This window comes from Protopterus annectens, chromosome 8.part0 (genome assembly GCF_019279795.1).
Source record: "Protopterus annectens isolate FY-2018-M chromosome 8.part0, PAN1.0, whole genome shotgun sequence".
NCBI lineage: Eukaryota > Metazoa > Chordata > Ceratodontiformes > Protopteridae > Protopterus > Protopterus annectens.
This window is the reverse complement of record NC_056741.1, coordinates 709939047-709953927: the sequence shown is the minus strand read 5'-3', so window position 1 is coordinate 709953927 and position 14881 is coordinate 709939047. Positions and strand designations below refer to the sequence as shown.

Below are 14881 nucleotides of genomic sequence, written 5' to 3'. Positions count from 1 at the left end.
AAATGAACTATCGTCTTATAACAGTATTAGAGTCATTTGGGCTGACAAAGGGGGTATTATATTAGTTATGGCCAATGAAAAGTATAACACCATCTTTGTTAAATCTTTTGGCGGATAAAAAGAATTACACTGAAGTTAGTAGAGAATATATTTTAAAGAAATAAGTGGAAATTGATGACATCTTGTTTGAATTATTTCATGCTAGGGATATAGATCACACTATTTATTCTTTTTTACAGGGTGAACACCCCAAAATGGCCATTTTTTTCAGTATTCTAAAAGTGTATAAAGACATCAGTAGTCCCCTGTTCAGACCTATAGTGTCGGCTGGTGGGTCCAAAACAAAAACTATTTCTGTTTATTTGGACATGTTATTAAAACCCCTGGTTCAGAGGTCAGAATTTTATTTAAGGGATTTGTGGCATCTTCATGAACTTTTAAAAGAACTTGATGCCTCACCATCAAATGTGAATTTTGCCACCCTTGATGTGGCATCTCTTTATACCTGTATAGTTCAAGATGATGGGATAAATATGGTGAGAGATTACCTGCTCAGGTTTAGTGATTTTGATGCATGGTTGGTTAACACCATTTGTCAGTTGTTACATTTGGTTTTGGACAATAACTAATTTTAGCTTTCTTGGCAAATATTTACAAACAGTTGTCTGGTGTTGCAATGGGGGCTAGAGTTGCTCCTGCGTTCGCCAGTTTGATTATGGCCAGTTGCGAGTTAAAGGTGATTTTTATGGGAAGATGTCATTTTAGAGACATTACATAGATGATCTGCTTTTGTATGGAATGGTTCTTATCATGAGTTTCTTATGTTTATGGATTCATTGACTGAACCATAGTACTCCTTTTTTAAAGTTTACTAAAGGGGATTTGGGTAGTAAAGTTAATTTCTTGGACATTACCATTAGTCTCAACACGATGAATCATTGTTTTCTAAAAATACAACTGATGAAATAATCATTTGTGAATAAGTATCTACGCAAAGAGTTCACATCTGATGCATGTCAAAAAGGGAGTTGGTAAGGGACAGTTAATCTGTTTGAGTATGTTTAACTTGTAAAGATGACATTTATCAAGAAGAAAGGAAGACCTTACTGGACTTTTTTTGCTGTAAGAGGCTATGATTCTGAGTGGCTAAATGTTACTGATGTTGAAGTGTTATTGCTTAGAAAGGGAAAAGCTTGACCAGTTCTGAGCTACTGTGATTCAGACCAATCAGTAATCTTACATCAACATTAGAAACTAGTACAGACCAATCACATCTCTTACAGATTAGTGTTTCCTATTCCTATAATGAACGATATGTTTGTTATCAGACTTATTATTTAAAATTGGAAAATTACTATAGGAAACTCTGAACTGGTTAATTGTGTTGGAACAAGACCTTTATTCACTTAGAAGAAAGTGAATAATCAAATCTATTTTAGAGAAAAAAAACACTTCAGGGTACACAGCGAGCAGTTCAGTGTTTGGGACTTAATGTTGTGGAAATTGTAACCAGTGTCAACTAATTTCCAACACTAGTAACATTTATTTGCCAAATTTGGTCCTCAATATTTGGGCAAAGGCTAGATATAACTGTAACTCAACACATGTTTACATTGCAACTTGTCAATTCTGCGTAGCATTTTACGTGGATAAGACAAGCCAGCAATTGAAAAGAAGAATGTATAAAGATTCACTGGCTACTCGTGCCAAAGACACTAAATTCATTAGCAAAACACAGTTTAGTGTGCACAGACATTAAAAAGTTTACATTTTATGTACTTGGCAGTGTGGTTACTGCTGATTTTTGCGGTGATGTTGAAAACCTGTTACAGTTCCAAGAAGCACTCTGGCAGATGCGACAGAGCAGACTGTGCTCCGGGCCTTAATGCCAATGTGAATTTGAAATATTTTTTAAGGAAGAAGTTTAAACACATTAAAGCAACTGTTTCTTGAGGTTTTATTTACTTGCACATAGTCTCATATATTTTATTTAAAATATCTAATAATTTTAATTGCTTAAGGATGTGAAGCTTTACAGATGACCAAAGTAAGGGTGTTGTTTTAAATTAGTTTTTGACTGGATCAAAGTGAGGGTGCTGTTTTAAACTAAACATCCCAGGTGATGGATAAAGCTGTGCAATCCACTTTGTCTCCACCCTACTCGGGTACCCCCCAAGTCTAAAGATACAGCCCTACCTGGTCAACACCATGCTAAGTTTTCATCAAAGAAAGGAACAGTGCCCTGCTTATAACATTATTCCAGCTCTATTTGTAAATATTTTGTCTCCACCCTACTCGGGTACCCCTCCCCCAAAGTCTAAAGATACAGCCCTACCTGGTCAATGCCATGTTAAGTTTTCCTCAAAGAAAAGAAGAGCGCCCTACTTATAACATTATTCCAGCTCTATTTGTAAAAGTGTACGTATCTAATGTACAGCATCCAAATGTTCTAACCTTAGGTAGCAGTAACTAACCTTTTTTAACACACGTTCCACTTAAATGACTAGTGGCAAGCACAGCTTACTGGCTCGCATTCCACCAGCCCTCCCCAATTTAATTTCCTTAGCTTCTCAATCCACGTCCATAGAAGCTCCATTTCCCTACCTTACTATGCTCTCTTGAGCCTGCAAAGGTTAAAATACATCCACAAATTACTGCAAAAAGAACAGAAAAGAAATCTTTCAGCCCTGCTTTAGTTTTAAAGCTTAGAGATACTTTTTTTGCACAATCAGGAGCCTACCATTCTCGGCCTAACTTGCTACGCTCGGGCTCACTCCGCTCCCCTACCCTACCCCCATTCCCACCCACCCCCACTCATTGAACTTATACCTAACGATACCCCTCCCGCTTCAATCAAAACCTCCAATTGGCTCGCCCAACTCCACCCAACCTGACCCCACCCCTCAATCAAAACCTCCAACCAGCCCACACAACTCCACCTTTTCCCATTTCTACAGATTCCACACCCCAATTCTCTCTCCTATCTCACCACTTCCACACTAAATAGGTCACTCAACTCCACCCATCCCCTCTTCCTACAGCCACCACACCCCTTCTCCTATCCTATCTCATCTGTTCCACCCAAACACTATGCCTCTACACTCTAACATCTTTATCCTTACTATCTCCCTACAGCTCTATGTAACTTTCCCCTTACAGAAAATCATACCACTCGTATACCTTTCAAACCAACATTTACAACATCCACACTTTCTCGGTCTCACCCAAGCTACTCCAAAATAGGTCCTACCTTATATACCTCGGACATAATTCTACATGCTAGAAATTTGGCAACATACACCCAATTCCAGGCCCACAATCTGCCCCTCACAACCAACCCCACACCAATAAAATCCATGAATTTTACTACCATCAATCTACAAAGCATCAAAAACAAGATCTCCCATTTAATGCATGGTTACATCAAAACAGGCCTGACTTCACTGCCATAACTGAGACCTGGCTTAAACCATATATCAACAGTACTGAATTCCTACCCCCAAACTATGCATGTCATAGATACGACACGCCACATAGAAAATGTGGAGACATCGCTCTAATATACCCAACTACCTACACCATAGTTCCGTTCAATAAAACTATTCCACAATTCTCCACAGCAGAAATGTTAGTGTCTTTCCTAAAGCTGAATAACTACAAATACCTCTGCATTATAGTTTTGTACATTCCCCCAGGCAACAACATTCCAATAATAGAAGAAATTCTTGCCTGGTCAGGCAAAACTATCCAAAAAGGAAACAATCATTCTAGGCGATGTTAACATGAATTGGTTAGATATCACTAACACTAATCCCCAAACTAACATCAACTTATTTAAGTACACCCAGCTAATCACTGATATTACCAGGCCCAACAGCAAAAAGAACCAAGGCTCAATCTTAGATTGGATCCTAGTATCGGACCCCAAAAATATCTCCTCCTCTGGAACTTTATCAAAAAGCATTAGTGACCACTCACCAGCCTTCACTATAAGTAAAACTACCTCACCTACAAACAACCATCAGCTAAAACAAACCAAAGACCTATCCCACTTCTCACCAGAAACCATAAATGAAATTTTACAACAAACCAACTGGGCACCTTTAAGAACCATCCCCCTTGATGAGGCAGTAGAATCCTTCAATTCAACATTTCTCAACATCCGAGAAAGGGTAGCCCCTCCCCGACTAAAAAGAGTCAAGTCTAATCATGCCACATGGCTTACCAAATCCACCAACCAAACCATGTCTACTAGAGACAAGGCTTGGAAAGCCTGGCAAAAGCACAATAACCCAGCTGACCTTGCACTATATAAACAACTACATAATCAGGCCAAAAAACAGGTCACTAAAAACAAAAAAGAATACTTCCATAGACTTCAGGACCAGCACAGACTAAACCCTCAGAAATTCTGGGGTGGAATCAATTCCCTAATTCACCCACACTCTAACACCAGTCCTTGCATACACCCTGATAAAATACCCTCTGAGGAGCCTCGCTCTAACTCATACTTCATTGAAACCATAGCTAAGTTGACCACCACCTTTCCTCCTACAAACACTAACTCACCAAAACAACCACCTACCGATTTAGGTCCCTCCTCTCTACCTAATTTTTCATTCGCTCTCATTCCCACATGCACCATAATGAAACTCCTTCTAAAACTAAAACCTTGCACCAACGCTCCTGATAACCTACCCTCGGAATTCCTAAAACTATCCGCAAGCTTCATCACCTACACCATTAGTATACTTATTAATAGATCCATTCAAGAGTCCTATGTCCCACATATCTGGAAGAAAGCATACATTCTTCCTCTCCAGAAAGGCAGCAAAAATTCAGATATCTTCAACTTTCGGCCCATCGTTATCCTCTCTCAGATTTCTAAAATATTAGAGAAATGCGTGCATACTCAACTCCTTAACCACTTAGTTAATAACCAACTTCTCTCCCCAATCCAACATGGCTTTAGGCCAGGCCAGAGCACAAACACAGCTCTCATTTCCTTTTTGGATACTGTAAATCGAGCACATGATACCAATCAAATAGTCTCCACTCTTTCTCTCGACCTTTCAAAAGCCTTCAACACCATATCTCACCCACTTCTGCTCTCTAAACTCAACAACCTAGGTGTCTCCCCTCCAACCCTAAAGTGGATCTCAAACTATCTCTCTGACAGATATCAATCAACAATGTGGCAACAATCCTGTTCTCACTTCCTCAACATCACAACAGGTGTACCCCAAGGTTCCATACTAGGCCCCCTGTTATTCAATATATTTATAAATGACTTCCATAGCTCCCTCACTCATAGCACCGTAATCCAACATGCAGATGATGCTACCATCATCTGCTCTGCTAAAAACCCTTCTGAGCTACAACTACTAACCCAATAAGCCTTTACATCCACTGAAAACTGGATGTCAAACAACCACCTTGCTCTTAACCCAAACAAGACAAACTGATTCTATTCACTCCCAAAAAAACAACCCCCCTAAATAGGACTGAATTTTCTATCTGCTCCCTGAATAATACCATCGAAACTGTCTCTAACACCAAACAGCTAGGAGTAGTCATTGATGAAAACCACACATTTGACCTCCACATTCTCAACAATATCAAAAAAACACATCAGAAACTAAGCACCCTCTACAGGCACAACTATTACCTTAACCATAGTGCAAAAAAGGCACTAGCCTCAGGTTTTCTACTTCCATCCCTGCTATATGGTGCACCTATCCTTACAAATATCCACTCATCCCTCAAAACCAGGCTAGATACATGTTACAGTAAGGTCGCCAGATTCGCAACAAATGCTAGATCCTCAACACATCACTGCTCCTCTTTACAGCATGTAAACTGGCTAGAACTACCACTCTACCTCAACTTCCTACACTTAACTACGGCACATAAATTAATATACAAACCCACACCATGCCCCTCTCTCTCCTCTCTGCTGACCTTGTACCAGCCAAATAGACCCCTTAGATCAGAAAATAAAACCCTGCTCAAAGCAGACAAACCTCAACTAACAGCCAGCCAAATGCTCCACTCCTTTACTGTTTCTAAACTCTGGAACTCCCTCCCATCCTCTATAACCTCCATCAGTAGCACTGCCCAATTTAAAAGATTTCTTAAACATCATCTCTCCTCTTGCTGGCTTTGCCCATGCCAAAAATAACTCTCTCCAGACTTTGCTACCCTGACTGTAGCCCCCTGCTCTCTTCTCCAACTTCTTTTTCATCCATGCATTCCTCCTCTATCTAACCAACCAGCTCTGTAACCATCCCAGTCTTGCCTACCCCTCTTACCTTCCAAATCCTTTATATCCACCCTCTCTCTCTATACCTACCTTACTACCACTCCTGAACCTATTCCTTCCTGTCTTTTGCACTGCTATTCTCCTCATCAATCCTTTTCCCTAGCTACTTATTAATATAGTGCTAATGCTGACATGTACACTATACTGTGTTATTTTAAAATATTGCCTATTATTATTATTACTATTTATTATTATTTAGATGTTTAAACATTTATGTAACTGAAACTATATGTTCTGTATTAATTTGTATATGGAGCTTTTCTCCCCGGGCCTCCACTGAAAATGGACTCTCCAAGGCCCAGTGGACTTTCCCAGTAAACAAATGCAATAAATAAATAGTTTTTGATTGGACAATCAATGACATGGTTAATGATTTAAATGTACTGTGAAATTTGCCATTCTTTTATTGTCTGATGAAGTTCTGACTAAATTTTGTACAGAAAGAAATGGCTTACATTAAAAACGTTTTTTTACTTCAGCCGTTTGGATGTGTGTACATGTGTTCTTTTGAAAGATATAACAAAATCAATGACACAGCTCACCTGTCTGGTTAACAGGAGAAAACGTTCTACTTCCACATTAATGGGTCTCCTCTGGTAGACTTCTCCTCCTCCATTTGAAAGCAGGAGGATCATAAAGAACTATAACTCAACTACGGACTCCCTTCCACCTTTCTATAATGAGACCAACACTGACGATGGAATCATGCAAAAAAAATAATAAATTCACATTCATATGTATTAAAATGTGCTAATTTAATATAAAACAAATCAGAACATTCAATGACAAAAGTAAGTTACAAGAATAAAGCAAGAACGTAAAACATCATCTGTCATACTAAAGTGGAAAAACTCATGGAAATCAAGCTACATTCTCTTCGAAAAAATATGGACAATGTCGCTTACTCCTTCTTGTGGTACAGCCCACATAACTGTAAAATAAATGAATAAAACAGACAGACTTTTTTTGGCCCCTCTTGTAAAACTGACTCATTCAAGACAATAATACTTGTGGCACATATCCGAGAAATACTAGAGAAACCTGTCAGGAAAACTGAATGTGTTCTACACTGCAATAAGCACACACAGCTGGACTAAAAGATCAGGAATGCAAACAAGCAGAAACTGAATTTTATTTGCAAACATTAACAGTTTTGAAAATAGAATGACATATTGCATTCTTGGTCTTGCTGTTTGTATACTTCATTTAAAACAGTCTAATTTCACAATAACGGAAGTAATGCCTTACCAGAAACATTTTGGAGTTTTCTGCTTCACTGCTTAAGTTTGGGTTCACACTGAATAGCAGGTATAACTGGGTAAGAAGTTGAACATGCTGGAAAAAAAAGAGAAAAAATGTAGGGTAGACAAACTATCCATCTTTGCTCATCTCTGCAATTACACTATATTATGCACTTATTGAACCACATGGTAAAGGGACCTGACCCAGGGGGACTACATTAACAGTGAAGGTATGGGGATACAAACATGTGCATTTATGTACAGAGAAGCATGCAAACACACCACAAAAAATGTCATTACAAGCAAATGAAGAATAAGATACAGCCATAAATGATACAATGACATTTTGCAGTCACAAGTCACAGTTAAGTTTAATCGGAAGGTTTAAGAGAAAAACGCATCTAAGTGGCATATAAATCAAACTATATTAAACTAGGTGACTAACACATAACCTTTACATTAAAGAAGCACAGTATCAATGTTTATGTCACAAAATGTACATACATATAAATCAAACTATTAAGGTTACTAACATAGAACCTTAACATTAAGCGCAGTATCAAGGATTACTTCACAAAGATGTACATGCATGTATAAACAATGGAAGATGAAAAGGTTTAGTACTTGGGGATAAACATGCAGAACTTTTACAGAGGCAGACAGAAATCAAAATAAGATAAATACAGATGCTTGCCAAATGAACAGTGCATATGACTAGTAGTATGAAACAATTACTTTTAATTGTAAAACCATATAAACTGTCACTGAACTACTTGTCTTGAATACAATGCAAAGGGAATTCAGAGAGAGCCTCAGCTAGTGTTTGGCATATTGATATGAAGAATGACTACATTTCAAAAGAAATTAAAGTTAATGGCTTACATTCTCTTTTTCTCTTTGGCTGATACATGAGATAAGAAAATAAATATTTTCAGTACCATTTCCAAGGACAAGACTAAAACACTTAGCAATCACACCCAGTATTACACAACCAATGAGTAGGTACAGTCGTGTAAGAGTAGATGTTATAAGACTGGGTGTCCATCAAGCATTCCAACTGCTAAGAGCACTCGAGGCATTTCATAGGAAAGGTAGTTGGAGCACAAAACACTTCTGAGCATTTCTTACCCACGGAGGTGGCAAGAGCCCTAAATACTTGTGCTAGGAAACCTTAGGGAGAACAGACCTATAAAAAACTCCAGCAGTCCATGCAGAATGGTCCAGACAAAACTTCTTCTAGACCTAGAAAAGGAATCCAGTTTGTAGTGCTTTGTAAAAGTGTCCAAACAGGACCAGACTGCTGCCTCTAGAATATTTCTTAGAGTCAATCACTTTATAGAAAGCCACCAAAGAAAACAATGCTTTTGATGAACGAGCTGTAACTCTACCAGGAAGTGGCTTACTGTGGTCCGTATAATATAGATTAATAGCATGACATACTGATCTAAAAAACTCGCTTAGTCCAAGGTTGTCCTTACCTCTTACATCCACAAGTGAGACAGACAGCTGATCAGCTTTCCTGAAAGGCCAAGTCTGGCCTATATTGTATCTCAGCTGCCTATGTGCCATCCAGAGTGTGGAGAATTCTGTCTCCCTTGTTCTTTCATTCAGAAAAGAAGACTGGGAGATGAATGGCCTGGCTTAAAGTAAACACTGAGACAACTTTTAGGCACAAAAGCAAGATTTGTTCTCAAAGAAAAGTTCTCCTTGTGAAAAATGAGACAGGGTTGTCTCATCATACGTGCATGCAACTCAGACACTCACCTAACAGATGCCAGTGCAATAAATGAAAGTCTTCCATGTTAAGAACTGCAAATAAGCTGGTTCAAATGGAGACAGTGTAAGCTTCTCATGCAGAAAACTGAAATCCCAAGGAGTATTCAAGACCCCTCTGAAAAACTGTTTAACTTGAGCATTGTTAGAAAGAGGGAATCAAAGTGCAGACAAGCAGAAATGGCTGACAACTGTACCTTGAAAGAAGAGTAGGGAAAAACCATTGGACAATACATCTCACAAAAACAAATCAAGAACCACGGGAAGCAGGGCCTGTAAAGGGTTCATGGCACCAACTAGAAAATCTTTTCCACTTGCACATAATCCAGGCAGTTAGTTTCAGTTTCAGAATGAAGGTATCAAATCCCCCCTGGCTTGTGTGAGGCAATTTGGTCTGTGGGAAAGCTTCTGGTAATTGTCCTCAACCACACTGAAAAGAGGAGAGAACCAGTGTTCCTTAGTCAGAAAGGAGTCGCTCCACAACTTTGAGAGAATCCTTCTGAAACTTTAGAACCACCAATATAATCAGTGGAAAGGGTGAAAGGCATACAGGAGCATTTCCCTCAGTGGGAATGAAAAAAAAAAAAAAATATGTACTCACCATAATGTTCCATGTTTGTTGTCTATCTCAGCATTCATTCTTACTTAGATGGGTTCACTCAGCCGAATACACAGCTGGAAGTCTCAAACTTGACTTGTGGCAGGTAGGTATCCCATGATGCAGTGATGCAACTCTCCAGATCTTGTTTGCTGCTAACATACTAATAATAAATATATATATATATATATATATATATATATATATATACATATATATATATATATATATATACACACATATAAATATATATATATTTTATATATATAAATATATATATATATATATGTATATATAGGGAGGGGTTGTAAGAATGAATGGCGAGATGGACAACAAACATGGAACGTTATGGTGAGTACATATCTTCTTTATGTTATGTTGTCCTATCTCGCCTTTATTCTTACTTAGATGGGACAGCATCTCTAGCACCTTTTTCCTGGGTGGCTCATGAGAGTACACCTTTGAGCACAGTGGAACCAAAAGAGGCCCTGTCCCTGCAGGCCAAATCCACTTTGCAATGAGTGATAAATGTATGAGGATTGGCCAAAGTAGCTGCAGCACAAATACTGTCCATACACATTCTGGCCTGAAAAGCAGATGATGTAGCTAATGCTCTGGTTGAATGACCCCTAATTCTGAATGGCAGTTCTCTATTATTGGCGGTATAGATAAAAGTGATACAATCTGAGAGCCAATTAGAAAGGTTGACTTTAGAAAAGTACAGTTGTGTACACCTACCATAAATGTAGATGTTAGAGTGTCTTCACTGTTGCAGTCATAACTGTAGGGGTGATCCTGCCGGCAGGCAGCCCGAGGTCGGCCAGAATTCCAAAGTCTGGGTCTGGCGTCGGCTGTACCAGCAAGTACCCTGACGTCAGAGCGCAGAGGTACAAAGCTGACAGCCAACGTCATCTTCTCCAGCCTTTCTTGCCCCAGAAGTCAGAAGCTCCCCAAAATATCCAGAAGGTGTCCCAAAAGGAAACACAAATACACCACAAAGGAAGATGAGATAGAACAAACAGAAAATAAGAGGGGAATGGTGGGAGGGAAACCCTGACTGCAACAGTGAAGACACTCGAACATCTACATTTATGGTAGGTGTACACAACTGTACTATGTTCTACGTGTTTCACTGTTGCAGTCATAACTGTAGGGTGGAATCCCAAAGCTGTGAAGGAGGGTGGAGGTTATGCAGAAGAAGGGGCAGCCAGAAGACCCTGCAAGACAGCAGAGGCAAAACCTGCCCTAGACTTAGAATACAAAGGGAGATTATAGTGTTTAGAAAAAGTATGCACTGAACTCCAAGTGGCAGCTTCCAAAATGTCCTTGGTAGGAACTCCTCTGAGAAAAGCTGCTGAAGTGGCAGCTGCTCTAGTAGAATGACTTCTAACAGTGCCTGGAATCTGTTTCCCAAAATGAGAGTAACAAAACCTTATTCCATGAGCAATCCATTTGGAAATAGTTTGTTTTGAAATAGCCTTGCCTAGAGAACTGGAGGCATAAGAGATAAGCAACTGATCAGATTTTCTGAAATCTTTAGTTTTGTCCAGGTAAAATCGTAGTTGTCTGTGTACGTCCAATGAATGTAAAATCCTTTCCCCTTTGTTTTGAGGATTTGGAAAGAAAGTAGGAAGGTGAATAGTCTGATTTAAAGCCACCTTAGAAATTACCTTAGGCATAAATGTAGGATTGGTCCTCAAGGCCACTCTGTCTTGATGGAAAATAAGGTATGGTTCCACAGCCATGAGAGCTTGCAACTCTGACACCCTTCTTAGCAGAAGTCAATGCTAATAAAATAGCTGTTTTCCAGGATAAGAACTTGATATTTGAAGCAGCAGCAGGCTCAAAGGGAGGTAAAGTAAGCTTCTCCAAAACATAATTAAGATCCCAAGCAGGAACAGGAGGTGTTCTGGGAGGTCTTAAATTCTTAGCCCCTCTCAAGAATTGTCTCACCAGCTGATGAGAAAAAATGGGGGGGATCAGTGCTGAAATGAGCCGAGATAGCATAAGCATGAATTTTGATGGAAGAGAAGGAGAGGCCTTTAAGCAAAAGTTCAGAGAGGTAAAGTAAAATGGAGGAAATATCAGGTAGGAGAGGATCAGAACCTCGATCCCACATCCAAATACAAAATCTTTTCCATTTGGAAGCATAAGATTTTCTAGTGCTAGGACGCCTAGCTTCCAAGAGAACATCCAAAACTTGTTTGGGAAGAGCAGAAGGAATCAAAGGCCTTGGTAGAGCCAGGCTACCAGGTAAAGAGTCTTGATTTGAGAGTGTAGCATCTGACCCTGATGCTGGGACAGAAGGGAAGGAGACAGAGGCAGAATCCAAGGAGGTTCCAAGAACAGGTGTCTTAAGGTTGGATACCAAAACTGCCGAGGCCAATTTGGAGCTATCAGAATGATAATCTTGGGTCTGTCTTGTTTTATTTTCAGTAGCACCAGAGGCAGAAGAGGAAGAGGAGGGAAGGCATATCCCGAAAGATTCCTCCAGCTGAAAGACAGGGCATCCACTTTCCACGCTGTTTTGTGGAAGGACCTGGTGCAAAATAGAGGCAACTGATGATTGAGATGGGATGCAAACAGATCTATCTGAGGACAACCCCAAACTGTTGTAATCCTGTTGAATAAGTTGGGGTCCAGCATCCATTCGTGGGGATCCAAAAGGTTTCTGCTTAGGCTGTCTGCTAAGAGATTTTGTTTTCCTGGGATGAATTGAGCTTGAAGATGCAGATTCAGATTTAGAGCTGTGTCCCATAGACTCATGGCTAGTCTGCAAAGGGGGTAAGAGTGGGAGCCCCCCTGCTTATGTACCACATGACTGTGGTATTGTCTGTACGAATCAGATGATGTCCTGATTGCAAAAGTTTCCGAAAGGCTAGAAGAGCATGTTGGACTGCCAACATTTCCTTCAGGTTGATGTGCCAGTGAAGATGTTTCTTTGGCCAAGAGCCCTGCTGGCAGTTGTCTAGAAAATGAGCTCCCCAAGCGTAATCCGAAGCGTCTGTGGTCATGATCTGAGAAGGCTGAGGCAGACGAAAGGGGTTTCCTTCGTTTAAAGCACAAGTCCTGGACCACCAAAGGAACTCTTTTTGGAGGCAGGGAATCAGAGGTATCATTGTATCCAGGCTGTGGTAATGCTGAGACCATACACTCTTTAGGTACCATTGAAGTTTTCTCATATGAAGCCTTGCATTTGGAATCAACAGGATGCAAGACGCCATGTAGCCCAAAGCCTGCAAAAATTTCCTTGCAGTGAGCTGAGTCAAAGTAGCCAAGGTTTTGAAAATTGATGCCAGTTGTACTTGCTTTTCTGGAGTCAGGAAGGCCTTTTGCAAGCTTGTGTTTAGAAGAGCTCCCAAAAAGATCATTTGCTGAGAGGGAATCAAATGTGACTTTTTTGTGTTCACTGAAAATCCCAGTAGTAGGAGGAGACGCTGAACAAACTGCAGATGTTGAAGTAAAAGATCCTTGCTGTCCGCCTGGATAAGGCAGTCGTCCAGATAGGGGTAAATTTGAATCCCTTGGAGTCTGCAATAAGCTACTACTGGAGCCAGGCACTTGGTAAAGACTCTGGGCGCAGTAGATAAGCCAAAGGGCAGTGCAGAGAATTGAAAGTGTCTCGAGCCTGCCTTGAATCGGAGGTATTTTCTGCGTTCCTGTCTGATGGGAATGTGTAAGTAGGCCTCCTTCAGGTCCAATGTCACCCTCCAAGCATCCTGGGAGAGCATGGGAAGAAGTTGTTGCAGAGTAAGCATCTTGAATTTTGGAATTTCCAGAAAAGTATTTAATACCGAGAGGTCCAGAATAGGTCTCCATGAGTTTTGTTTTCTTGGAACCAGGAATAGTCTTGAATAAAAACCCTTTCCCATCTCTGGGAGTGGAACAGGTTCTATAGCTCTCATGGCCAATAAAGCATCCACCTGATTTAAGGCCTCTGACCATTGATGTTTTGGCAGATCTGGCCAACTGTAAGACCTTGGCAGAGTATGAAAGTGGAATTTGTAGCCTTTTAAAATCACATCTAAAACCCATTTGTCCTGGGTTATATGCATCCAATTTTGGTAAAAAAGAGAAAGTTTTCCTCCGAGAGGAGCTTCCAGGCAAGAAGGACCTGTAGCCCAACAGAGGGAGTCATTGGGTCTGCTTCCTTTGTGATTGAAGTCTGTCTTCCCCCCTTCTAGGTGAAGAAGCAGTCCACTGTCTGGACCTATAAGAGGCCTGTGTCTGCGTCCATCCTCTAGACCGTCTATATCTTCCCCTTTGAGGTCTGTCAGAAGTGGGAAAGGACCAATTTTTGGAGGGCCAATTTCTAGAAAATCTAGGAGGCTGAACTTGTAAAAAATCTTTGACAGTCTGCATAGATTTTGCTTTTTCCTCCATCTTTTTAATAACCCCCTCAGCCTTGGATCCAAATAAAACATCATGTTGAACAGGGGGCATCTAACAGTTTCGCCTTGACCTGCTCAGGTAAATTCTGCTCCCGAAGCCAAGCATGTCTCCTGATAACAGTACCAGAGGCTGCGGCCCTGCAAGAAGCTTCCAAGGCATCAAAACCACAATGTAAACTACGTTTGCTAACTTGTTCAGTTGCATGCAAAACATCCTGTAATTCCTTGTCCTCTGCACATACAGGAAAGGTAGAAAGCCTTTGCTTTAAAACAGACAAAAGAAATTGCTGATACTTGAACATATGAAACTGGCAATTTAAAGCTCTAATAGAAAGAGTAGCAGAAGTATAAACCTTTTTGCCCCACCTATCCAAGGCACGAGAATCCTTTTCAGAGGGAATAGGATTTTTAGATGAAGCGGCCTTTGCAGCTTTAGAACCCTGAAATAGTTTCAGGATCTGCAGAAGGGTTCTTAAATAAGAATTGATGGGAATCAGGGACTCTGTAAAATCTATCAGGCTTAGAAGGAGCAGGCGGCAAGGAATCAGGATTCAGG

The 14881-nt window shown here is 40.2% G+C and overlaps 1 protein-coding gene across 2 annotated transcripts in view; it reads right to left on the bottom strand.

The window, feature by feature from the left end:
* The window catches only part of GON4L (gon-4 like), a 3426849-nt gene that overhangs the window by 1315911 nt on the left and 2096057 nt on the right, over positions 1 to 14881 (bottom strand). For both annotated transcript variants that reach the window (XM_044080158.1, XM_044080159.1), the window contains one exon: positions 7571 to 7657. In XM_044080158.1, coding sequence (XP_043936093.1) covers positions 7571 to 7657 — 87 coding nt within the window. The remainder of the gene's footprint in view (positions 1 to 7570; positions 7658 to 14881) is intronic.